The 26221-nt window shown below is 38.0% G+C and overlaps 2 protein-coding genes across 6 annotated transcripts in view; both read right to left on the bottom strand.

The window, feature by feature from the left end:
• LOC131778025 (uncharacterized) overlaps positions 1-9359 on the bottom strand; it is a 37207-nt gene extending 27848 nt beyond the window's left edge. Inside the window, exon 1 of one of the 2 annotated variants that reach the window (XM_066158934.1) lies at positions 9266-9359. The gene's annotated coding sequence lies outside the window, so the exon portion shown is untranslated. Of the gene's footprint in view, positions 1-291; positions 525-9265 lie in introns of those variants that run through there. The other variant, XM_059094403.2, reaches the window with a different exon arrangement.
• Positions 9360-11140: 1781 nt separating this feature from the next.
• On the bottom strand, positions 11141-26076 carry LOC131778057 (melatonin receptor type 1A). Of its 4 annotated transcripts, none has more exons than XM_059094450.2 (2): positions 26053-26076; positions 11141-13918 (listed from the first exon to the last, which is right to left on the bottom strand). In XM_059094450.2, exon 2 carries the CDS (start codon positions 13889-13891, stop codon positions 12764-12766), a length of 1128 nt encoding a protein of 375 aa, XP_058950433.1. In that variant the 5' UTR covers positions 13892-13918; positions 26053-26076; the 3' UTR covers positions 11141-12763. The 4 variants fall into 4 exon arrangements, with proteins under 4 accessions (XP_058950433.1, XP_058950429.1, XP_058950432.1 ...); XM_059094446.2 differs by lacking the exon at positions 26053-26076 and adding an exon at positions 17895-18009; XM_059094449.2 differs by lacking the exon at positions 26053-26076 and adding an exon at positions 17424-17446.
• Between the last annotated feature and the right edge of the window lie 145 nt (positions 26077-26221).

The following is a 26221-nucleotide window of genomic DNA, read 5'->3' as shown; positions in this document are numbered from 1 at the left end:
GGAAACGCATGAGGTAAAGAAGGAGAATTTGATCGTGGAAAATTATCATGTTTCGTATAGGGTAGTCTGACAGTTAAGAACATTTTCTACACGAAATGTAGCGTGCCTCGAGCTCGCATGAAGCTCTCCTCGAATATAATGAATCTCCTTAAACCAGAGCTATTTGTGAACGATTGAAGGTATGCAAGAAGAGAACTGCGATTAAGGTCTTTGTTTAGAAACATTACAAGGCATTAAAGCTGGTAAGCGAAATATCACTGGGTTAGAAGGTACTCCTATTTGGGTACAAACCTCGCAAGCGCTTGAACTACTGCTCAGTGTTGAAAAGACTTCAAGATATGGCTTAGGGCATGGACCCTGAGCACTGGCTTTGAGCCTTGGTTTCTTTCGGGAAGTCAAATTGGTTTTCACTTCGCATGTCGGACGGTTGGGTAATCCTAGCTTTCATGCTGGCGACTCCAGCAATTTTGTTAGCATTGTAAACCAGTCATTATATAAACGTTTTACAAATAAACACTCGAAAACATTCAGCAAATAACAGAAAATAGGAGGATTGTTTTTTCATGCAAATACCTGTTACGCTTAGCTAAGTTCTCAAGTTTTATGTAAGAGTTACTTTCAAGGCCCTTGGCCTTTTTTGCTCGAAAAAATCCTAATGACGTCACCCAGTCAGACGCCATGTCCTTATAACGATTTAATAGACTGATAAACAGGAAATGACTCCACATTTACTTGGCGGGACCATCACGCTATTTGAAGCTTGATTTGCAAAGCTAACGGTGAAGGAGGTCTATAAATAAAACCTAATCAGTCAAAACAAAATAAAGGGGTGTTGAATGAGTCACGCATATAAAGATTGTGTAGAATAGAGAAAAAAAAGGAGCTGAAAATTACCCTGACAACCTGTGTGTTTACTAAATATTCAACTTTACTACGTAAGGCTTATTGGCAATAGCCATTGAGGCAAACTTTGTCAGGCATTAACTGTAACATGTGAGGTGGTCTATTCAGCTGCCTAATGGGAGAAATAGGTTTTCAAATAATATTCATGGGATTATAAAACATAAGGAACTGGTTCACCCAGCTCAAAAAGAAATTTTCTGCAGTTAGATACAACTTCTCTTTCAACTTGACAATTTTTAATTTCATAACTTAGTTGTTCTTGCATTTAAAATTTCAGAATAGGAATGTTAGCCAGCCAACAAGTCTTTCTTACCATGACTAATTTTGGATGAGCATTGCTTTCCTTACATTCCCAGTTACCAGTCTTAACGATAAAAGCAGAGAGTATATTTTTGGGAAAAGCTTTCAAAAGAAATTAATGTTTTGCCATGATTATTGTAGGCTTAGAGCACGAAACGTAGGCATTTTTGCATGGAGGCATAACTCTCCTTTGCTAAAATTACTAAGCATGTTATTCTAGTTAAGGAACACGGGATTCAATCCTCTTCTTAGTATACTAATAGAAAGGTTTAAAATCTTTGAAAGGTGAGGGGGAAGCCTTTGAAAATGCAATTATTAACTGCTTGCACAGTGAGAGCTAAGAAAACCAAGTTGCTCCTAGGATCCAAGGACCCTTATGTGAGGTTATCTTCTAAAAATGTTCTGCCAAACTGCCAAGCTTGCCATGAACTAACAAAGAAATCTGAAAAGTGCCCTTCAATCAGCCCATGGTTGACAGCAGCCCAGAGCAGTTAATTTGGGGCCCATACACAGCACATTGTACCTCATTTCCAGAAATTAGCTTTAGATTAGAAGAATTCCATGTCATGGCTAACTTTGTTTGCTAAATGATCTTGTTTGTTTGTTGCTTTTTTTTTCAAGAAAGATACCTTTCCTCTACGAGGTTTAAAGCTTACCGCTGCAAAATCAAAATAATTATTGTAACCTAGCCCTCTTAGCCGTAAATTTCTATTTTATTTTCGTCGAAACATCACCGCTATGATAGGAACCTTCAAAGACAAATGATAATTGGTCCCAAACTTTTCGAATCTACACACTCATGATGTTTAAGGGAGCTCGATTCTTTTAAAAGAGGCAGACACATTGCTACAAACTTGACTTTCCTGTGTTAATTCTGTGTTCATAACACATGACAGAATTGCGTCACAGCATCAATGAGCCATTTAACCCCTATGTCTTGTATTACATGTATTTTTTTACTATGTACATTCTGATTGGTGCAAGGAGGTTCATCAGTGTTGGAGTGCAAAGCACAAACACATAAAGAATGGCTGATCAACGTTCTTGAATTCCATATCGATATTTAATGAATGTGACCTGAAGGCTCCCATCTCAGAGAGATTCAAGGAAAACCAGCTATTTCGTCGCCGAATGGGCCGGGTAAGCCTTACAAAAAGTGGTTTAAAAATTGTACGTAAGCTGCAAGTGATATAAAGCTTTCGACTGAACACAATAGATTACATAATAACAATGTTTCATGATCATGATCAAGAGCAAATTGAAAGACAATGAGGTGCTAACAAACAAATGAAACTGCGAAGTAAAGCACTGTGTGGACTTCCTTTGTCGGTAATACATGCTAAATTGGGGTTTAAATATTTAAGAAACAGAACTGACACTGGACTTACAAATTTTGATCGTTCGCTGTAGGGGTTATGATAGGGTTCTCTCAGTCATGACGGTGACTCCGAGGAAAACATCGATTAAAATGGATTTAGATTTGTAACAATAATTTTTGCGTGTGACTTGATGTCTGTACTATCTAAGATGTCATCAGACCTCCTGCTAGTCATAATATGTGAAGGCGTCGTCGTGTTCCAAATAGGAATCGTGGATATAACTTATTTGTCGGGGCTCTCATGCATTCCCGAACTACGAAACGTTTGGTGATTTTACGTTGTTCGTATCGCAGAGGACAGCTTGGAAATGTGCATGGTTGTAAACACACGTGCAAGTCTATTCTTCTTCACTTTAGATCAGTTTTTTAGTTTACCTCGTTCTCGTCGCCATCCATCGTCCTCCTGGTCTGTGTATGGTTCCTAATAATGGCGATTGCTGATCAACAAATCGAAGTGATTCTCACGAGCCACAACGCTCGTCTTTTAGTTCGCTTTGAGGTCTCTACAGATGTTTTTGGTGATAAGGCAATATCAAACACTTTTCCGAATTGCCGGATTGTTCTGACAACTGAGTGCATGATCTTGGCAATGATTTCTATGGAGTGCAATAGCAATTTACCATCCTCCTCTTCGAACTCAACTCGTCAATTCATAAAGATTTAACACGAAGGTTTGGTCTCATAATTTCATTGTTGAGAGCGTCCCCTTTTCCACGAGAAACGATCTCGCCGAATCATTCTTAGAATAGCCTTCTTGAACCTTCACATTTCGACAATTAAATGTACGGTGAAGCACTCGTTCTTCACACGAAGGCGAAAGAGTAGCTCATATGCAGGTTTTAATAGAGGGCTTTTGTCTCATCAATCAACCAGTCAAATCATCACGATTTCAGACATTCCGCTATTAGGGCTGGATAAGTGGCATGCTTTGTCGGAGGCTAACCCCCACTAACGAAGTCTTTGATTCAGGAGGCATAGTTCGAAAATAAAAATAACCCGAAAATAAAGGGGGAATGATGAGGAAGTTGTTACAAGTTGCGTAATAATAGGGACTGACATTCAGAAGCCCCACACGTACTATGGCCTGTTAGTGAGGACATCAGAAGTGAAGTGTGTATCAAGTTCAATATAGAAAGACATTCACTTCTTCATTTTATCCATCTATTATAATTATTGCATAATATCGTGCTTACTATGTGAAGAAGTTTCTGACCTGTGCTCTTTGTGAATAACTAACAAGTTTGTCTTGAATTTCTTATTCAAGGGTATGTATAGTGCTTCAGTTTGCATTAAGATTCATCCACATTGAATCATTGTCCTTGCGTGCACTATTGAATCAATAATATCGAACTACATGTCAAGGTTATTAATCAAGCTGTGTATAATTTCATTTCTTTCCATGTAGCTTAGGCCAGCATAATCGGGTAGGTATAATTGATGAAAAGTGATCCGAATTGCAACTTTGCTTACTCTTATACTAAAGATGTCTATGTTGAAGGTTTTTCAGAATGTAATTTTGCCAGCGGGCAGATTGATTAGTGCCCAATTTCAGCACAAGCAAGGACTCAAGGTCTTTTCAAAGAACCTTAAACTCGCTGGAAAGTCTTCTTCATTAATTTATTCACTCATTCATTCGTTTGTTTCTTTAGCTGACAGAACCATCAAAAATCACGATGGACATAAAGTGATTTGTTTACTATTAATCTTTCTGTTACCACTCCTAGACACTCCAACGCTCATGGGCTGCGCATATGATTAATTTCCATCTGTGACTATAACTAGCCAAATAATTCCACGAGGAGACATCCAGAAGTTTAAGAAAACATAAACAATCATAGGAAAGACTGAAAAATTTGTAGCATTAGGTCGTTCGATCCACAGTGACTCAAGCTTTAGTTCCTGATCGCTCTTCCCAATCCAAGTAGACCCAATTATTACTGATAAAAACAAGACGAAAGCTATTTCGCCAACGATCTTCACTTTCATGAAGTCAGTTTGGAAATTTTTTCGATTATCAGAAGGTTTCTTAAGCCTGGAATACCCATTCCATCGCTCTGTTTTCAGTGGACGTAAGATGTAGAGACAATCACGTAAATTACCGACAGTTTTCGAGTCCAGTTTTAAAATTTATAGCTGAAACCTCCAAATAACTAATGGCTTATCCTATGTAAATCTGTTGTAGAACATTATTGTTTTACACTGAAGAACACATCAATGGGAATCCACGAGGAGATGCTAGAGCTAAGGCCAACACCGTGTGATGATTCTAAATGCTTCTCCTCGATCTTCAGCTCAGATCATCAGTGGTTGCAGAAGTCGGTTATGTTGTTATAATAATTCAGTTTTTGCGTATCAATTCCACAAAAGGATTGGATTTCAAAATTTATCCATCGCTACAATTCGACCTAATTTAATATCTTGAGCAAAGAAACTGTTCAAGTTAGGAAAGGGAAAACTTAAGACTTCGCCTGGCTTCACAGAGTCCATCATAAAAGCTTTAAGTTTACATCTAATATATGTCAATAGCTTGTTTTTTATTTCTGTAAAACCATAAACAAACCATTGTGTAATGACGAAGGGTAACAAGGCTACGAAAGGAACTTTTTGCGTTCGTAATGTACAAATTTAAAGGATTCTCGTCGCTTGATTGTTGTGCATGGGATGAAAAGAAAACGGTCGAATGAGGACTCTGCGCGAGGTAATTTCTCTCTTTTTCCATTTGCAGAAGTAAACATCCTTCCACTGCATCAAATAATGCAGTGAGAAAGAGAAATTTGTCACGACAGAACGAACGTAAGCCAAAGGGGTGCCCTCCGCCAAAAGGACATGGCTGCGAAGAGCAACGATGATTTGGCTGAACAGTGCAGAAACTCTCAGTAACACACCTCGTGCAGAATATCTTCTATAAAACTTTTTTTTTATATCAAGATGGCCAAAAAAAGCATTAATCGTTATAGTGAGAGAGTAAAATTGTTAATTACATGCCTCTTGTGTTGTTCCCTCGTCTTCTGTCTGTGTCCTAGTAATTCATGCAGGATGTCACCTGAAGAGAAGAACAAGGTTGAACAGCCAGTTTGGGATTATCGAGCCGGTTAAACTGTTTTGGAGGACCAAATGAGTCCCATAGACGCAAATTTATATACTTTATTCATAAACGCACGTGATCAATTGATTTTGCAAGCTGTAAAGGGTTAACTGGTTTAGAAAACAAGTAAGTTCAGTGCGTATTCCTGGCGTCGATATAAGAACACTTGTCGGAAATCTCTAAGGAGCTTAAGCGCATCGTAATCAATTGGGTCCTTGCTTTTTATAGTTAGAACATTTCCAGGCCTCTGAAATTAGTAACCAACAAATTCGAATCCATTCTGTGGAAGACAAAATTTGCCTAAACCTCTTTTGAGCAAATGTTACAATCAAATCACAATTTCATTGTTGTGGAAAGACATCCTTAAAAAATACACCTTTCATCCATCATGCAGCCGAATTAGGATGGGTCTGTAATGAGAGCCCAAGAATTTTAAATGTCGAGAATGTAGCATAAAAAATAAAATGGAGGAGTATAATGCTTAATTAAACTTTGACAAAACACTTCATACTCACAAGGTTTTTTGATGACAAGGTGATTAGTATGGATTAAGTTAAAACAAAATTTTTGACAGTTCTTGCTCTGTGATACAAATTTATTGGCTAGAAAAGAAATTTTGGTGATTTGCAAAAATGATACAAAAGTTGCAAAGGAATGCAATTGTATGTCTCTTGGGTGGGCTAAGACAGACGACCTCAATAAAACTTCCTTTGGATTCACGATTAACACTGTATGCTCCCATAATTAATCAATTAATGAGGAAACGATCTTTAATTTAGAATTTGACCCAGCTTCGAAACACGAAATGAAACATCCCTAATGGCTGTAGTCCTAAAATAGATAGCATGATAAAGATAACGCACGTAAGGTCAAGCCGGGTCTACAATGTTATATCTTTCTTTTTCCAGAGATTATCGAAAGGTCTAGTTGAGTCCCCATTATAAACCACTTCAGAGTAATTTTGGGATGGAATTTAAGTGTACCAAGTCGTTGTGAATGAGAAAACGGGCGTGGAGCAAATATCACCTGTCAAAAACATCTCATGCAGTTGACTTATCAGTTTTCCTTTCTCAACACTTATCTGCGTAGCGGTGAGTCTTGGAGGATGCACGAAGGGCACATAATGAGGCACAGCAGCTTCAATCAAAGCTGTCTCCGAAAAAGAAACCTTGCACATCTCCTGAAAGGCCTTAGGGGTGAAACCAGATTATTCTGCAGAGTGATAGTATTCTGCACGCTCAGCCCTTTTTCGAGGAACGTGGGTAGGCACAAAAGCTTCAATCTACACTGTTTCAAGACCGAAGAATCTTGCCCGTCCCTTGAAAGATCAGAGGGACCAAAGCCAGATTGTTCTCTAATTAGCTGGAATCCTAAGCATGCCCATGAAACTAAAAGAGAATAGTCCCCAGGACTCTGCCACCTCCTGAGAATGGCTGCATCCCAAACGTTTTACGGAGAAATTTTCCTCAGCTCCGTTTAATCCATGTCTGCCAACGGGATATGAAGCTGGAAGGCATCAACCCAAACACTGCGGAATACACAGCAGATACTGACGACGTATGGAACGATTCAATGGTGGCGTTCAGCACTAGGAATGGCCAGCTTGATGACATTAGAACCAGGAGGAAGCCTGGAACTGGTAAGTCAGGACATCTTTCTCTTTACCTTGGCTAACGATTTCAATTTCTGAATCTGAATTTCTGATCTGAAACTCGGAATTTCGCAGTGCGTCTGTACAGCCACCCCAGAAGGTGTTCCAAACACTGAACTAAGCGGCCCACAGCTCCGCGATCATAAACTGCTTAACATGGGTGGATACATTGTTGCATGTATGGAATGAAAATTTAGGGCTAAAATAACTCGTCTTTAGTGTAATAGATTTATCAATTTTGATTGGATTTCCGCTGTGTTGGGTACATTGTCTACAAAAGATTTCTCACCAAATTGAATTAGAATTGCATTTATCAAATGTTTTTTTTTTTTGCTCTTTTAGTACCCCGTTTGTAAGGCAACCTGCCAGCATTCCTTCAAAGGTGACCATAATTAACCGTGTTGAGTGGTTACCCCCTTTAAGCGGTCCGTTGTCAATGTTTTGAAATTGGTTCCCCTTATGACTGTAATCTTCCCCTCTAGTAAGCGGTCACTTCTATTTAGCAGTCGTGGACACCCTTAACTAAATACCAACGGCCTGTTTGTGTTGTTCTCCACTTGTATAGTGCGGTCACTTGAAGTGCGAATACTCAAATTAAATTAAGAATATCATGTACTTTCAAGTAAAATTCAATCCATCTTTCCAATGTGCCACAATTTCGATTAGGAAACCTACCATTTAGAATCCTACTTACTTGGCTTAACAAACCTTTTTCCTCTTTTCTTGATCTCTAGACGACCTGTTTCAACGACTAGGAGCTCCACATAGAGATATTTCAGACTTATATGCTTTTCCTTTTTTTGCAATATCAATAGCTATAGCAGTTCAGCGATAATGAGCTACACAAATAAACATTACAGACCCAAATTGTGATTTTCTTTCTGCAAAATCTCGAGAAACAGCTGTACTGACAATTACAAGCTAAACCAAAAGGCAACATCAACTTAAAAGCTGTTTCTTTCTTTTTTGTGACAATTAATTAAAGTAGCAGCTGTTTGTAAATTAAGAGTTTATCATGGTTACATAACCTATTTAGTAGGGTGTTGCATGTTACGTCGTTACAACTGCTTCATTAGCAGAAAGATGGTATTTACATTGCATTGCTTTCACTCATATTCATTCGTGTTAGGCGAACGTCTCTGCGCCCTCAAAATTAAATATCCAATGAGTGAGGGCTGTTAGTTTTTCATATACATATTTACAAAGCGTATGCATAAGAGTCAGTGCGTTTATTATCTTATTAGTTGCTTGCTTGTTATATTTTGAGCCTTTCAGAGTTTCTGTAATTTTGCCTGCAAGACATAATAAAGAGGGTCCCACAAGGCTCGTGTTGAAAAACCCCAGCTATGGTTGCTTATTACATAATAAATGTTTTATATTCATTTGATTGGGATAGCGAATTAGAACATAAACGTTGTGGTTTTGTGTATGCCATCAGGTTGTTTAGCTGCAACCTCGTTCCCAGGGCCTCTCTTCTCCCCTTCTTCCTCTCTCTCGAGATGAAGGGAAGTCAGGAGACATAAGGAACGAGGTTCAGTCAGTTGTTTCAAATAGCGGCATCTAAAGTCGATGTTTAGTTTATTTCAAGTCTTTTGACTCTTCAATCAAGGTAATTGGAAAATTCTCATCAAAGGTTTTTCAATAGTAGAGATAAAAATTATATGGTTTCTGACTCATACTTCTCATTCGAGAGCAACTTAGTTTCCCTGACCTTGTGACACTAATGCAATCTACCAAAGCACAGAACAAATGCATGCTTATTCCGAAGAGATCGAATATCGAAGAGAAGCCCCTCCAAAGTAAATGTTACCGTATGTTCCAGCCGACAGAAAAACACCACAATCTTACAAACTAAACTACTTTAATATACAGCGAGTAATGTTCTTAACAAGGAGAGGCTTCTAAAAGCAGTACAGTGCTTATCGTTAATAAACTTAATTAAGCCCACCATGTTCCATATCCTAGCTCACCACTGACACAATCTCACTGCTGTCTCCAAAGTTCCTTGAAATGAGTAATCTTCCGCAGTAACTCTCTCTCGGTATAACTTCGAAACAGTCGTCGCTCTGACAACAACCACTACTACTACTACATAAGTGAGTCTTTATATATCTTCACATAAGGAACATTCCAGACGCTTACACAAGGACTATTTTAGTAGTATTACATAATAAATACGTGACTTGATGAAATGTTCTGGAAAGGTCTATGGTATGCGTGTCAGCATGACTCAGCAGTCTGAAAATTTTCAGGGGGTCATATTTACAACAATTACTCATAGTATAAACCAAAAACATTTACTCGCTTGTTACTTGGTTTCAGAGAGGCACACTAGGAGTAAAGTATCCTGCTCGGGAGCGCAAAGGCTTCGCTTAGACAATCTGATTTTAACACATTGCCTTAAGAGCCCTATCTCCACAACCCCCCCCCCCCCTCCTCCCTCCCCTTATTTCCGCCGCTGATAGCGATTGTGACCTCAGTGTTGTCAATATCATTTTCTAAGTGTTCGCGAATTCTATGATGTATAAAGTAAACAACGCTTCCCTGTCACAGGAACTTATCAGAAGAAATTTGTTAAATAAGTGCGAATGCGAATATGTTACGTAGACTTGATGAAGAAAACTTCCCAGGACAGAATTTCCCTTTAGCTTACCTGTAACCGCACCCACTCCCCCGCCAAGGTGAAACGGAGACGAGGCAACGTCTACGCAAAACCTGAAACCAATCGTGTTCTGTGACAACACTCCTTTGTAAGAAAATATATAATGACTTTTGATTGGTTAATCCCTTTTGCCGATTCTTTCGTTAATTCTGATTGGCTAGAGTTAGTAATTTATTTTCATACTAACGAACAAGATAATGAACAAAATGCCTTCACGGCCAACTTTTCAGACAACAACGATCTACGACCAGGTTTTAAGGCAAGTTTGTGCGACTTTTGGGAAAGAGACATTTCAAGAAGAACAGCAGAAAGCCATAGATGTGTTTTTCGTAGGTAACGATGTCTCCGTTTCGTTACCAACTGGCTATGGAAAATCTTTAATATATCAACCAACGCCAGTCATCGATCACCTATCTTCTCAAGAAGGAACCGGTCGCTATATTTATGGTGCCGCCCGTTAAAGCTCTCACAGATGACCAGGTGCACTATTTTAATGTACTTGGGCCAAGAGGATTGCCTGCCTTCAAATTGCGGTCTCTTTACGAACGGTGCTGCCAAGCTATTAAATAGTGCTTGTTGTTTCTTGCAGCGATTCTTTCGACTGAGAAAAAAGTCCTTCTTTGTTCACGCTTACAGCGTAACTATCTCTCAAAGAAATCTGTAAAAACCTCGAGATTCTCCGGCAAATGATCCAACTTTACAAATGCATGCAAGCAGAAACCGCGTGGACTTCGCAAGCGCGATGCTAATCGAACATCATCCTTTTCTTACTCTATACCAAAAAGCTCCCATAATCTTTTCCTACATCCTCAAAGCAAAGTATACATTTGAACTCGAACGCTGAACTGCAAATTTACCCGAAAAATTGAAAATGAATTCACTTCAATGTTGTTGTTTCGATAACCTTCACGCTAACATGCGCCAGTTCGCAAAAAAATATTATCAAGTGACATTATTTTGCATAAATTAGAGCGACGTCACGAAACACGAATAGTGTCAGATTTTCGTGGATGTTCCCACGTTTCCGTTTCACCTTGGAGGGGAGGGTACGGCTACACGTAGGCTTATTTCCCATCAGCCTTTTCACAATTTCTGTATGGGATGAGAAGACTTTAGAAGGTTATTTTTTTTTTCGGGCAAGTTTACTGAAGGACACTAGGCTTGACAAACCGGATACTTTAATTTCTACAAGGGCAAGATGCACCCTTAAAGGAAGATCATATATCCCCGCACTACATAGCCGGTTACTTTTAGATTCATATGCTTCTTTATTCTAGCATTATTCTGTCCTAGTAGAGACCTATAGATTCCGAGAGGAATAAGATTGCAAGTTTTAGCTTCGCCAATGGCACCATTGATAATGAGCGTGCGCAGATTTGCGTTGTTTTGGCGGGGAGAAAGCAATTTTATGGGATAAGCTTTGCGAGCATGGTGACATGGTAAAAATGCTAGCAGTTTCATAGTTTAACAATCACGAGTAAGTCAATCTGATACCAAAAGCTGCACAAGCTGTTTGGCTCGTACTGTGGTTTTTCACCAACGACTTGAATTGAATCCAAAACTCGTTTTCGAACTCGTCTTGGAAACTAAAGGTATTTAACATAAGCAAATTACATGATAAACTTCGAAAAATTTCGATATCTCATCACCCTCTTCCTATACAATTCTACTCTAGCTACAGACAATACGTCGCTGAAAACATTTGTAACAATCTAATAAATATTAGCCTACACTTATAGGAAGTCTTTGTTCCCGCGCTATTTATATACAGAGAGAATTATTATTTCGTTACAATGCGAAGTGGTTGATTTCTCTCAGCTGCTCTTATGTTAGACATTGATATTTAAAACTAAGGCATTTTTAAGAGGTAAAGATAAAATATGGAGCATGCATGATAAGGGATATTATTATGGTAGAGTTGATTGGTTGAGAAAACTGGCAGAAATCAAAATTGTAAACATGGGTGTTGTCCTGCTCGTCGAACGAGCAGAATATTTTTGGTCCGCGTTCACAAATTGTGAGAAAATAAATTAATGATGGTCGGATAGTTCAAAATAACTGGAATGTTTTTGAACAGTGCACACTGTTAGGTGCAAAAAATATACATAAAACACAACGCAAAAAGAAAGGCCGAGTTTTCTTATCAATCTTCCTTTCTAACTAGAGTGGCACTTGCATATCTGTAAACTTTCTCCGTCGCGTTAATTAAACGTATTTACATCTTTATCCTAAGCCAATAAAACTTGACTTAAACTTTGAACTACTTTTGGCTAAATAATATGAGTGTCTATTTTTCGTTAAGCTACACCAATATGGCGAACGTGACGGCTTGTGAATGCATTTAATCGCGGTAAGGGTTTTTCTAAGCCGATAACCCAGACCCTCCCGGTTGGGAGATTCAGAGCGTTCCAGGTCTAAGAAGTGAAGAGAAGAACAGCAACTTCGGGAAATGTTTCGAAGTTACTTTGCTCCTCTCCACCCTAGAGCCTCGGTGAAAATGACGCTTTTTGAACGTGGAATTTTCTTGATGATTCATGCATAAGATGAACCAAATGGTTATAACAACCAAAACACATGCGTCAGCTAAGTTTTTATAAACACTTTGCTACCCGGAAGAGATTAATATGTAAATTCTCTTTACAGAATCGATACATTATCCGATAAACAAGTGATGAGAATGAGAAAGTTATCCTTTACAGATCTTATAATTGAATTTTCCCCTAAAATCTACAAAGAAATTTATGGAAGTCAGAAGGGGAAAATTGGCACCAACCCGACCTTCATTTAGCAGGATGAAGTCCTGAGTTTTGAACATGGCAATGACGCTTTTTTATCCACAAAGTCAAAACTGTGTTTAATCTCAGGACTGTGCTTTTCGCTTGAGGTGCTGGAGTTCTGATAGCCTGGGTTGCTAGGCGACCTTGCCGTTGTCCCAGTGCGAGATTGACAGTTCGGATATTTGGCACCACTGCCACTCAAATCTCGTGGTTCTCTTCGGGGTCGAAGGCGCAAAACTTCGCGAAAGGCCTGCCGGAATGATCGATTAAGGGCGTTGTAGATGATTGGATTGTTGGCATGGTTACTGACCACAAGCAGAAAGGAGACCATATCGAGCCAATGAGGAATGTGGAAATCAGGGTCAATCATCTGCACAATGTTGACTATACTGGCAGGGATGTAGCACACTATGAACACTAATATCACGATGAACAACGTGGTAGCGATTTTAATGTCTTCTACATGAACGGATGGTTGGCTTCGGCGAAGGTTTCCCATTATGGCTCCATGAGTTTTGATAATTTTGTAGATTTTCAGGTAGCAAAACAGGATGACAGTAAATGGTGCTATGACAACGAAAACGGCAAAGGTTACTGTATAGGATATACTGCGACTGAACAAGAAATGGCAGACGCATTTTCCAACTTGATACTCGTGCTCGGACCAGCCAAGGATAGGAGCAAGAGCCAACACAAAAGGTACCAGCCAAGTAACAGCCAACATTCGCAGTGTGTTCGTGTTTGTGTAGATCCTGTTGTACTTTCCGCCTTCCACGATCTTGAAATATCGATTCACGCTGATTGCGCACAACGTAAGCAACGAAGTGGCACCAAGAAGTACGGTTAGGACTCCATTCAGTTTACAGATATACTTCCCGAAAATCCACTCTCCATGATTGATAATGGTCGACAACATGAATATCAAATTGGCTGAGCCAAAAATATCGGCGATGGCGAGGTTTATGAGGAAATAACTCCCTGTTGCGCGGTGCGAACGGCGTTGTTGTTGCCAAAGAACAATAATTACTAGGATGTTCCCAATCATTCCTAACAGAATAATGATAGCGACGACAGGTGCCAATAGACCGATTGCCAGAGTGGACCAATGGAAATCGGGATCCACGGGTGACGGCATTATCTCACGAATCAAACGAGATCTAATCTGAAAGAGCAGACAAATGATGGCATTAATCTCGATTCGTCTTGGATCGGAGGGAAGATATTTCATCAGGGTGGTTTGTTGCGTTCTGGGTGGTTTTTCGGGAATTTTAGAAAGAAATATGCGTCTTGTTACATTGACACATTTAGTAACACTAGATGCATTTCGCAATGGTTTAACGCTGAGGAATTTGTGAATTCACCTCTGAAATGATGTCACAATCATTTTCACAATTTTTTGTGAAAGCTTCTTCGTGGAATGTATTGCAAAATTGAATTTAGGTCGACATTTTCTTAATACTGAGACATCTGTAGGGGTATATCGCATTGTATGTAACATGATGCGCGTCCTGATGCACTTAGAATGCCATCTTCATACAACATCGGGTTTAAGGAGAACACTCTCCTTACGAAAGAGCACATTTGGGAGATTTAAAACATTAAACTGGTCTCTCAGATAACCTTGCACTAGCTGGTGAAATCTTTGGACCATAAATTAAGCAAAAATAGCGTATCATCATAGCCAGCTCAGATGCGATGGAACTATAACAAAAATGTTCTGTAAATAGAAGCGGGATAAGGTGAACTACTAAAAGAAAGCTACGAAACGTCCTCGGCCTGGTGTAAAATCATTAAAAGTCAGCTTCTGTAGTATGCGCCCACATTAAACTGAAATGAAAGCACAAATAATAAAAACACTTCTTTTCTTCGGGCCACGATCTCTTATGGACGAGTTTGGTACTGGTAATCTCCCTACAAACAAGTATCAGGGATGCCTCTAAAACAGTTTTTAATAAAATATCTGGACCATCAAAGTGTTAAATGTTTTAAAGCTAAATTGCTGATAGTCCTCGGCTGCAAAGCAGCTGCCAAACAATCAGAATTCCAATAATGGTTGCGCAAGGAATTCACGAGCTGGTGTCATCAGAACCAATCAGTGAATTCGACGTGCAACTTGCAATAGAACTACACTGAAAGTGCGCAATTCAAAATGGCAAAAAGAGATGAAAACAGCATGAAAGGATAAAAAGAAGAGTAGATTTGCTGAGGTATTTACGCGCCCTTTGAAATGAAAATAGAAGTGCTCTGCAGAAAACGTCAGTACCACTTACTTAAACTGATTAGAAATGCGTTACAATGAAGGCCAGGTGTTGTCGATCTTTGCAGAAGATTCGTGGATGGCGTATCAGCTTAACTTGGCTACTTCCAATTCTTCAATTAGTATAAGAGACCAAATGGTTGATTTCTCGTCTAAAATATTCTTCTTCGAATTTCAAGTACGCTCATACAGCTATGTGGATGTAGCTAAGTGCTTAACATGCGATACCGTCTGAGGCACTTGCCCGGGCTTGGCGGCGATACTCCCGTTTTAAATGTCAGCTTATGTCATCTTTTTCGAGTGCCGACTTTAATTCCAACGTAAATATAGAATAACAGCGATGACACTCGATTTGAACACTCGTTGCGTCTGGCGCCTTCAAATAACTGTTATTGGAATCAAAAGGTTGATCGAAAAACCTCGCACGGATGAAAAGAAAGCTCGGCAACAAGAAGTAAATTCGTTCGTCCAAACGCTTTTTCAGAGGGCGCTTTTGTCATGAAAAGTTCGTAAATCGGAAATGCCTTTTGGTTCAACTTGACCAGACAATTGACTTCCTTCACCGTTTTCAATAAAGCCTACTAAGTACACGACTACGGATGTAGATAAAGTTTCCGACAAAAGAGTTGATAATCTACTTAAAATTATCGGAGTCTGAACATTGACAGAGAAAGACAATGCTGGAATATTCTGGAGTCACTCGGTAGTCTCATTTACTGGTTTTAAACGTCGCGTACAAAGGCATCGGAAATTCGCTCTAAGATGCGAATCAAGCATTGTTTTCTTTCCGTTGCTTTGAAAATGACGATGTTTTTCTAGCTCCCGTCTTTTCCTTCCTTTTAACGCCACATTCTTGCACCACAAAATACCGACCCAGCCCAGATGTACATCTTCGACACGTAGACATATTTTTTTCTCGTTTAATTAGCTAAAAAAAGTGAGCGATGTGTTAATGACAAGTCTTTATGTAAAGTACAATCCCCGACGTCTAAAAACAATGATATTCCTCGTCGGGGTAAAGTTTTAAAATAGGTATTTAAAATAGGTATACGAAACTGTCAAAGAAATCCCGCAAATAGAGTCGTGTTATATAACGATATCTCCTTTACAGCGAAACTCAAAATTCTTCTACTGGTTAAAATCTCTCTCTCTCTTAGGTCCAGTTGTGAGAAAGTGCATCTTAGCCAACCTATTGGCTCAACCAAGTCGACTCTATTTCAGACACAAACGGCTAAAAATTCGTACAGAACTTCTCACTTAAAATGGACGAAAATAATTTTCCATTTGCGCCATGCGAACCTAAAATGTTGAGCAAAATGCATTAAACTGCCCTCGGCGCGCCCTGCTCTTTCAGCAATGCTTTGGGAGGGGTAGGAGGGAAGGATCTTTTCATCCTTTCCACGCTGTCCCCTCCGATTGTTTTAGTACCTCGTTTTGTAGGATTTTCGCAGTACTTTCTACTTGGGTTAAATGTCAGAAAATAAACATTTGCTCCGCACAGATAACAATCAGACGCAAGATCCAACCACAGATTATCGAAATCCGCTTAAGCACGAAAATATTTCCACATGCGGGTCGAACGTCATAGCGGTTAATTCAATCAGCAAGGAAGAAAAGTTTGCTTAATTTAATGATAGGTGATGTCAGTGATAAAAAGCGTGTTGACTTGCCAAGAAAGTTGAGGTTTGTCTGATGAAAAGACACAGAAGATAAAAACCTGGCCCTAAATTATCCATAGGTTTATAATTGTCGAAAGTAGTTGTCTGAGCGTACTGAGAATCACGCAGGTGAGAATTTGTAAACCGATATAAAGTGGGGTGACTTTGTCAAGAACGGTAACATTTTAAAAAACCGACATACTAAGGTGCAGGGTTGGATCTACACTCAAAGAGGTGCGCCAGCGGATAATACTAAACATGTCATCATCATCGGCTTAATTAGACAAGGTCAGGTCACACGACTGAAAATCTAAGACAATTTTTTTGTTGTTTCTGTCAAATTAGATTCATAGGTCGATGTTCGCCGTGTATGGTTCTGAGATGTTTCTTTGTTTAGTGTAATCATCTTTGAGTTCTTGGAAAGGGCTTCTTTTGAGCTCAAGACAAACAACCGTCCATTCTTAGAGAAGAATTTCGCCCAAAAATTAATTCTCTATGCCCCACGCTCTTTTAAGGTCTCCAATGTTAATGTTTTCTCATTGAATAAGCTAAAATGCTGGTTGTAGACGGAGAAAAAATGAAAAGAGCGTCTTTAAATGACGTGGAAACTGTGTTTGAGTTGTGTTTCCTCGTGGGTTTGCATACACATTGACAAATGATATTTGACAGCAAAAACAACGCACTGAAAAGAGCAAAAATAAACCTATATAACTTAAAGGATTACTCTAAGTTTAACAAAAAAATTGAAATACCTCGACCTTTGGTAAAAAACGAAAACTTCACTAGCTTAAGTCTGGTAATAATGAATTATCGGCAGCCTTTGTCTCACGATGCAGTCAATATCAGGGCGGATTGCAACGTTTTAACTGCACAATGTCAGTCTTTTGCGGGCGCCTAAAGAAGACTACAGCACTAGCCCAACAGCAGGTCTTAGGAGGCAGGGTACAGATCGTGCTCCATTCTGGAGTTAATAAATTGTGAGACCAGCGATAATATACATATTTCATTAAAACGGTCTTCACTGCGACGTATAACCACAAACTTTTTAACAATGGCTTACGTTTGGCTGTGAAGTAAATGCTAATGAAAACCACAGATAAACAGCTAGCGTAAACTATTATCACTACGTGACGAAACGATTTCACACCAATATCGTGTTTTCCCTATGATTTCAGGAGCATAAAATTAAATAAGTACCGCTATTAAGTACAAGAAAGGCTTACCGATTGCTTCCCAAAAGTTTCTCCTTTTTCTTTCGATCCTAAGTTTCTCCAAATGAATGGAAGGTTTCCACTTCGTTCTCTAAACTTTTAACAGACGATCTAAAAAAAACCCTGCCTTAATTCGGTTCTTATATGCTGCCCTCTTGGTCAAATAAGAAGTCTTAATGGAATGGTATATCCTGCTATCAATTTCACATTCCGCAAAGGGCTTTAAAATGCTTAAAAGATAATCCCTTCCATATTTCGAAATAAAACTTATAAATAATATGGAGAAACCTTTCCGGTAACCGAAGAATCGGTTGTTTTGTTGTTATTTTCCAATAATATTTCAAAGAGCCTTTTGATGCTATCACGTAGTCTCCTGGGGAAAAAACTAAGATCTCGCAAAATATTTAGTGATCTCATTAAAAGCTAAGTCCCGGAAACTAAACCGAAATATGTTAACTGGCCTAAAGAGACAACCCTCCCATATCAATAGACAGATTCTCCACACTAGCCGTTTATAGAAAACTCTAGAAAACTCATACACTTACAGAGGTGTACTTTGTGAGAATTGAAAAAGGCATTTTAACGATAAAATTTACTGCTCTTATCGGCTAAAGTGCTGAAGGCCATAGGATTAAGTTAGACCTGATTTAAAAGCCTTCTCTAAGTCTTGATGGAATCAGCTTTTTTAAAGACTTCAGATAAAACCATTGCGAAAGGTATCCAACGCCGACGTAATATTTTGCGGTACTTTTATCAGCCTTTACGTATACCTTTTCCTGACAATTGTGACTGTATAAAATGCTCAGTGAGGTTGTTGTAGGGTTTAGGCAAATGAATGAAAATTTTACACGCGTACATTCGTAAAAAAGCTTCTGACCAGCACCGTCATCATGATAATGTGGTGAGCTTTTTTGTCGCTGTCAGATGAAACCTGACTGTGTGACCTGATTAAAATGAAAACAACTTCAGGGGCGGTACTTTCACGTAGCACTGTACAACCTAAGGTAGTTCTTAAATTCAGTCTATGGTAGCTCTAAAATGTAGTCTGTGAATTATGAAAGTTTCTGAAAAATATTTTTATATGGTTCTATGTGTTGTGCTCAAAAGTTGATTCTGTGAATAAAACCCTAATGTTTGACGATTCGGGTGAAAGCTAGAGAGCAGAATTTTTTTTTCTGATGCCGCTTATCATGCGGTGGAGGATACTCCTTACTTTTCATGTCATGAATGAAGTTAGCGTGTCTCCATTCAATTGAACAAGGGAGCAGTTTTGCTAAGTAGTGTTGTTTATTATACTGTATTATACTGTACGTACAAGTTACTTCCAAATTTTCAGTCCGTGGATGAAACCCTGGCATGTGACCACTCAAATAAAACTTGAGCTATCGAGGAGTTCTTTCATGAAATACTGTCGTGTAGGATTCGGGAGGAAGAGGATCTTGTAAGGTCTAAACCTGAACGTTTTGCCATTGCAGCAGTGCTGTTTCTCAAACAAGGCAAGCGGAATTTAAACTATTCGTGATTTCCTTTTTTTCTTTGGGAATAAAGTGAATGCGTTAAATTTACTGCGAACTTTATCTGTCATCACAAAAGATGCACATTTGAAATCTCCACTTTCAATTTTTCTTCTCATGTTTTTCGCTTTGCTGTTGGAGCGCTTGAAATTTCATGGTACCTTCGACTTCCTTTAAGTTTCTTGGCACGCTTTTTCCGGGACTTAAGGACTGACCTTGAAAGGTCGAGAACCGATTTCTCTTGGGGCTTGCGGTAAATATTTACGATCTGGCTCCACGAAGAGCAATTCTTCAGATAACTCATGAACCTATCAATCAGCGGAGAGAGTGTCCAAAGTATTTTTACCTCGCTAAGGGGCTTACAAAGGATAATCTCCCTTAACATATACTCTCTAAAAAACTCCCTCTCTCACCAAATCCTTTTATTTTCTGTCTTTATCTTCCAACAGCAAAAGTTATCAATGTTGATCTGAATTTACCACGATGTTCTCAAAAGAGGTGCGGAGAGTTTTTATCAGATGATATGCCCAACTCTCTCTCTACCTTTTGATATGATAGGTCTCTGAATTCTCCTCAGCTGTTCGATGCATTTTCTTCTATGTTAGTTTTAAGAGTTTTTTTCGTTCTTTATCGATTATAATCCAATTTTATTTATTCTCATCACCTCTTTGAAATTAAATCAAACGAAATTAAGTTAAAAATGAAATAGGATTTGGCAATTTCTCCACTACAAAAGGGCTCCCGTCAATTCCAGATAAAATTGGGATTCTTGTTTTTGTTTCAGTCGCTTTCTTAGCGTCAAAGGAAACCAAAGAAACCTCGCAAAAATTTTTCGGCTGTTGGATTGAGAAAAAAAAACTACAAGAAATCTACCATCTTATGATTTACTGATGTTCCTGGAATTGCGGAGACCTTAAGACGCCGGCTCTTAAGCGCGATGACGTCACTCACCGAAATTTCACTCCCAAGCCTCGTTTGCACTAAAATTTTTCTTGAACGTTTGCCCCTGTCTTGTTATTTTCATATTGGAATTGTTTTGATTTCAGTGCTTTTGGGAATACTTTTGTATTAAGATTTATCAATCCGCTCCATGAAAGGGAGGTTGGGGTGTTAAAATTGATTATTATTCCGACATAAATAGACAAAGCCTATTATGTAATGAAGATAATCTACAGAATTGAAGTCACTTGTAAAATCAAGTGACTCTTATAATGAAATACTACTGTTTGTCTCTATGTGTGCTCAATTCCGATCTTTAGCTCGGCGCTTTCCTCTTCCTAAACCTATTTTTCTGTTTGTGTCCTTCATCGCCTGAAGAAGACAATCATTGTAAAGCCGAAACGCTGATATCCAAATCTGAAATGACTTCACCCAAGAGATTATTTATGATCTCTTGCTTCACACTGAGAGAAAATTCAATTCTTCATAATAGTCTACTCATAATGATAAATGCTCAACCTTTTTTTTTAGGATCAGTGATGTTGTTATACTTGTTTGTTTGCTGTTGTTTTTGTCCGTTATTTACGTTCCTGGAGTTGTTTCTCTAATGTGGAGACTGATGTTTGCTATGGTGAACAGTGCTAATATTCATGTTTTATCAATAGAGGTCTTTACAATTCACATCTTAGTGTTAAGTACCTGACACAAATCCTAAAACACTGTACCTTTGAACACTAAGGAAACTCTGATGGAAGACTAAGTAGACACAACCTTCTCTGAATTTCATTTGGAAATTTCTCCAAAGTAGTTACCGGGTCCCATAAAAAAACTGATGAATTTCCTTATCAGTACATCAGTAATTTAAGAATTGTTGCAAATGAAGAGTGTGGGAGTCGCTTTGAATCCAATTAATTTTAATCCTGAACTATCTTAATTAAAAAAACTATTCCGGTTTTGTTTTTGGCTGCTTTGGGAGCTTAAGATTCCCAAAGGAATCGAAGAAACCTCTTCTCAAACAAACAGTTATATCGTTATGTTTTCTGAGTATTATAATCCAATATGTAAACTATTAGTTGAGATATAAGATAGTTGAATTAAACGAAAGAGCTGAAAACATCGCTTACCAGCTGTGAAGTTAACTGTAATTTTACCTAAGATTTCCTTGCTAATAATTCATGATTGTTAAGCTTTTTACTGAAAAATGTAACACTTAAATTCTCTTATCCCATTATAGTCGAAAATTATAAAATTGGAAAATTCCGAAGAACGTCATAGCTTAAATTCCAGCAATTTAAGTTCTGGAAAGCTATTATGCAAGTTTAAGAATGATTTCTGTGGGATGAGTTGGGTAAAACAAAAATGAAACAAAGAATTGCGTAAGCGTCTCATACCACTGATTAAAACCGAAAGATGATGGCCGAGAGAAATTGTGTAAAGGTTTGATATTACGTCCAGCTACTGTGCAGAGTAGATGAGTTTTCATTGAGTCTTTTTAATCCAGCTTTGGCCGATTATAGCTTTGATAAAGGAAAGTAAACACTTGATCATGAAGAAAGAAATGTAGCTTGAGTCAACAATGGTCAAGATGTTCTTTAGGAAGGTTCATCTTTCAATATGGGGGAAGATGCCTGTAAAGCCAGCATGAAAACGGCTGAACTAAATCATTATTATCCTAAAACGATTAGATAAGTAGCTGTTTATTTATGAATAAAGCTGATGTTTCAAGCCTTAGCCCTTCGTTAGAGCGACAGGAATTGCTAATGAAAGACGAATCCAGCGGGCCAATATCAGCTTTCGAAACTCCTTAAGGTAGACTATTTACATTTTCAGCTCAGTTGATAAAAAAAATTATTCATTCCATACATTGTCACAAATGTCAGAGAACATATTGCTGCCTTCGATAACTTTTTGTTTATTTTCGCATCTGCCAACATAAGATTTGGAAAGTCTTCTTTACTTCCTCCCCAGTGCTTACTGCTTCTGAAATAATTTGTGAAATTACAAACTGCAATTGCAGGCTCTTTTTAACCGAATTAGACATCATTTAGCAACTTAACCTTAACGTTTCATGTTATTAATTGAGATTTAGTTTGGAACACATTGGCAATGAAAAAGAAAATATTCTCATCTGTCGACAGTTTATGTCATAAATGTCAAAAGGGCATCTTGCCTCCTAGGGTAACACACCTACACCTGTCTCAAGAAGATTCAAAACTCAAAGTTTGGTCTCGTATGTTTTCTTTGCTCATAAAATCATTTTCTTTAAATTAATCACTGAAATCATATTAAAATGTCTTTTTCGAAAACCTTTCAGTCGAATGGAATGTTCTAAGGATACTGACTAAGGCCATGAAACCGAAAGCTTGAGCTCGACCGAAATTTCTCGTTGAAGATTTTTTAAAAATATAACTTCTTATGACTTGACAGTGCTCGTTGTGGAATGAGTGGATCGCTTCCGTGCGCTTTCTTAACTTTTTGACTCAGATCTTCAACGTTTTTTATTAAATATAAAGTTTAAACTGCTTTTTGAAGGACATTTTTAAGGTTCAGATACCGAAACTGACGTTTTCCCACAGCAGGGGTCACAAAAGGTATCGGAGTCATCAACGAAATTCCGACGAAAGCTTCGTCGTTCCGTTAGTTTCCCGAATCACAGACGTACATACATGCACACTACAAGGGGCAAATTGCGCGGGAAGCAGTTGCTAGGAAACCTCGGCGCGGAAATTAAGACAAGAAAATATCACGTTTAAACTCACCCACACCCGTGAAGTTGTTCCGCTTTCTGAGGTAAAACCTTTGAAAATCACGCCAGAAGTTTATCAACATTTACTTTTTAATACTGCTGGCTCTACGCCCAGGTCAAAATAAAAACATTATTGACGGAAACCGGAATAGCAGAATTAACCAATTACCTTCGTTATCTTAACATATATGAAAATATAAATAAATTTTCTGGAAATTAGCTACTACTAACACAAACAACACATTTAAGAGTATCGAGTAATATTTAAATCCAATTCATGCAGGCGCAAAAGATGTAGATTTTAAGAAATGTTTCTGGAGATTGAGGAAAAAAATAAGAATGATTTGGCAGAAGCAGATTTGCATCAGACGAAATCAGATAATTACGCCTGTGAATTTGTAACAAGATATTATCGATAGTTAACTTGAAAGGCAAAATGTTACTAAGTTCCTAATTGATTTCAAAGGAATTTCAGCATAAAATGTTATGTTTCTGTAAACTGTCTTCGATTTCAGTTTGGAATTGTCATTATATATTCATACAAAGTCCAAGTCAACAAAAAGTTAACAATTCAATGAAACTTCACATATATACTTTCGAAATCTCGCTCTCTCAACGGTGTTCATTTTCTATTTAACTGATAAAACAAAACGAAGTCGTTTCCGCTTCGGCAACCGTATTTGAGTTTTTAGAAAAAGAAAAATAGTGAAAATGGGAAACAACAACAGTTCTATAAATCATATGTGATTAGTGAACGTTTGATGAGGTTAAAGTTATCATTTATATCAAACACGGCGGCACACGAAAAAAAACTTGTTTTCGCTAATTACAATTATTTTTAACATCCGAAATCAATGTAATTTCTAGACAGAAATGGAAATATTTGACGCATTATTCGCAGAATGATTAATTTATTCAACTAAAAATAAATAATATCGAGTTGATAGTGTTAACTGTCTAATTTTTGCTCTGGGATATTGAAAAATCAATCTCCAAAGCGCAGGCTTCTCGTAACTACACCATTTTTGCGCTATTCTTTGGTTTGACATTTCAGTCTTTTTAAAACTACATTCACATCTTTTGCGCGCTTTTTCTTTTGAAGATGTCAAACATTGAGGAAGTTGGTTAAATATGCAAATCTCTGAAGATGTGCTGAATAATATGATCAAGTTACTTTATCCAACCGGAAGGGTTTCTTTCCTTCTCCGACAATTTGGCGCGGTCAAATCATGATAAAGCAACAGCAGTTAAAATTTTCAAGACGCTTCATATCAGCCTCTTCCATGTTAACTATTACCTCAGTTGATCGATGCGCGACTGATCTGATTATATCAAAACATACACTACTAGTCTTGGCAGCAATATGAAACTATACAAAGCTGAAAACGTTACCATTTCAAGCGAACACAGAGAAGATTTATCTTTCACAAAAGCTGACCCCGCGGAGTTTAATTTCTGAATGCATGATGATTAAAAACTGAGTTCTTCTCTAATTGGCAACAGTTCGGAAATATCAATTATTTAATTCAAATCCAATCTAGAAGTTTTACATCGTCTTCTTTTCCGGCAAAACACAACTGGGCGGGGAAAAAATGGGCGGGAGAGCTAAACAAAGCCTCGCAAACAACCGTTATACATACAGGGACTGAAAACATAATTTCATTCTTAAAATATAAACTTCTTGATGTTCCTCATAAGATATTTTAAAACCTGTTTATTTATCCTTAAGTCAAAGTTGAAGTCATTAAGAATGAGCCGATCGAGGTAATACTTTGAAAGCATAAATCTGTACAGAAACATTAGACTAATATTTTGAGCGGGTTTTACCGCCTATTCAATGCCACAAGTTTGCGTTCAAACAAAACATCATCTTACGCTGAGTTCGTGTGTGGACAACAATGACCTGTTCAAACGTAATATATTATTGATACACCTCATTAGCTGTACACCCTGCAGTATTCTTCGTCTAACTAAGAACTCCTAGTGTGTATGCGTGTGTACATATGGTCATAAACGCTTTATCTACTCTACACTAGTACCAATAAGCTCACGATTTGTGCGCTTAGCTAGAGCATGTCGCGGAAAGAGAGCATTAGGAACCAGAATTGGTTAATACAGTATTTCTATATCCCCATAAATATGTGGATGAATGCAGAGTAAATGAAAGCTCTTTAACGAAAAGCTTATATGATGCAGAATGTTTTCTGCAGAGTAAATGTGTTTCGGCATCGTGCTCAAGTTTATTCCGAGGCCAATTACTGTCCCTATGAAAGAGTTCTTTGAAGGGTCGGCTTGATGACTTATCACGCAGGATTGCGTTTAAGAGCCCTAACGTGAAAATTTTTAAACTTTGAATCACTTTGTTTAAAAATGCTTACCTTTATGCTCTTGAAGGTCGAAATTTCAAGCTTGCGGTAATAGCGTAATAGTTACCACAAAGACAAGCAAAAAACAGCGGTAAATCAAAGAATGGCGGAACTTGGACCAATATCCTTGGGCAAAACTGTAGAGCACATGCACTACACCGTTACCAATAATTTTGAAATAAACAGCATTGAAAGAACATCTGAGATATTTCAAAAGTAAATGCAACAACTTTTTCATGCATGTTTATTGTGGCAGTTGCTCTCCTTACAAAATTGATGCATTTTATGTTAATGAGGCGTGGGCTGTTTTTGTCTTTCGTCGATATATCAGTATTCTGATTACAAGAGCGTTAGGTAACACAATAAATTCGTTTTACTTTATCATTCTAGTGTGCTGAATGTAATCAATTCAATTCAGTGGTTTAACAAAATAAACAGCTTTCAAAACTTCCGCATGTTTTCTAACATTAGACCCTAGTTTCAAAGTACTTTTATCACCAGTTTACAAAGGTAGCGGAGTTTTGGAAGTTAACCCACAAAAAACAAAGATTAATTCTTTACACATTTCAGTAACTGAAAACAATAATTCCTTATTTTGACTTTACCTTATAAAAGGGTCTCGTTCCTCTGCTGTTAAACGCCTTTAGATGCAAAAATTCAGTGAATCAAATTGGATGATTTCCAACTTATTGGTGAAGCTGCAAAACAGCTGGAAAGAATGATTCTTAGCGTGAAATTAAAAAATCGACTCTTTCGTGCGTTGAGAAGATTCTT

The sequence above is a fragment of the Pocillopora verrucosa genome, chromosome 12, assembly GCF_036669915.1.
Source record: "Pocillopora verrucosa isolate sample1 chromosome 12, ASM3666991v2, whole genome shotgun sequence".
NCBI classification, from domain to species: domain Eukaryota; kingdom Metazoa; phylum Cnidaria; class Anthozoa; order Scleractinia; family Pocilloporidae; genus Pocillopora; species Pocillopora verrucosa.
This window is presented reverse-complemented; position numbering and strand designations above follow the sequence as displayed.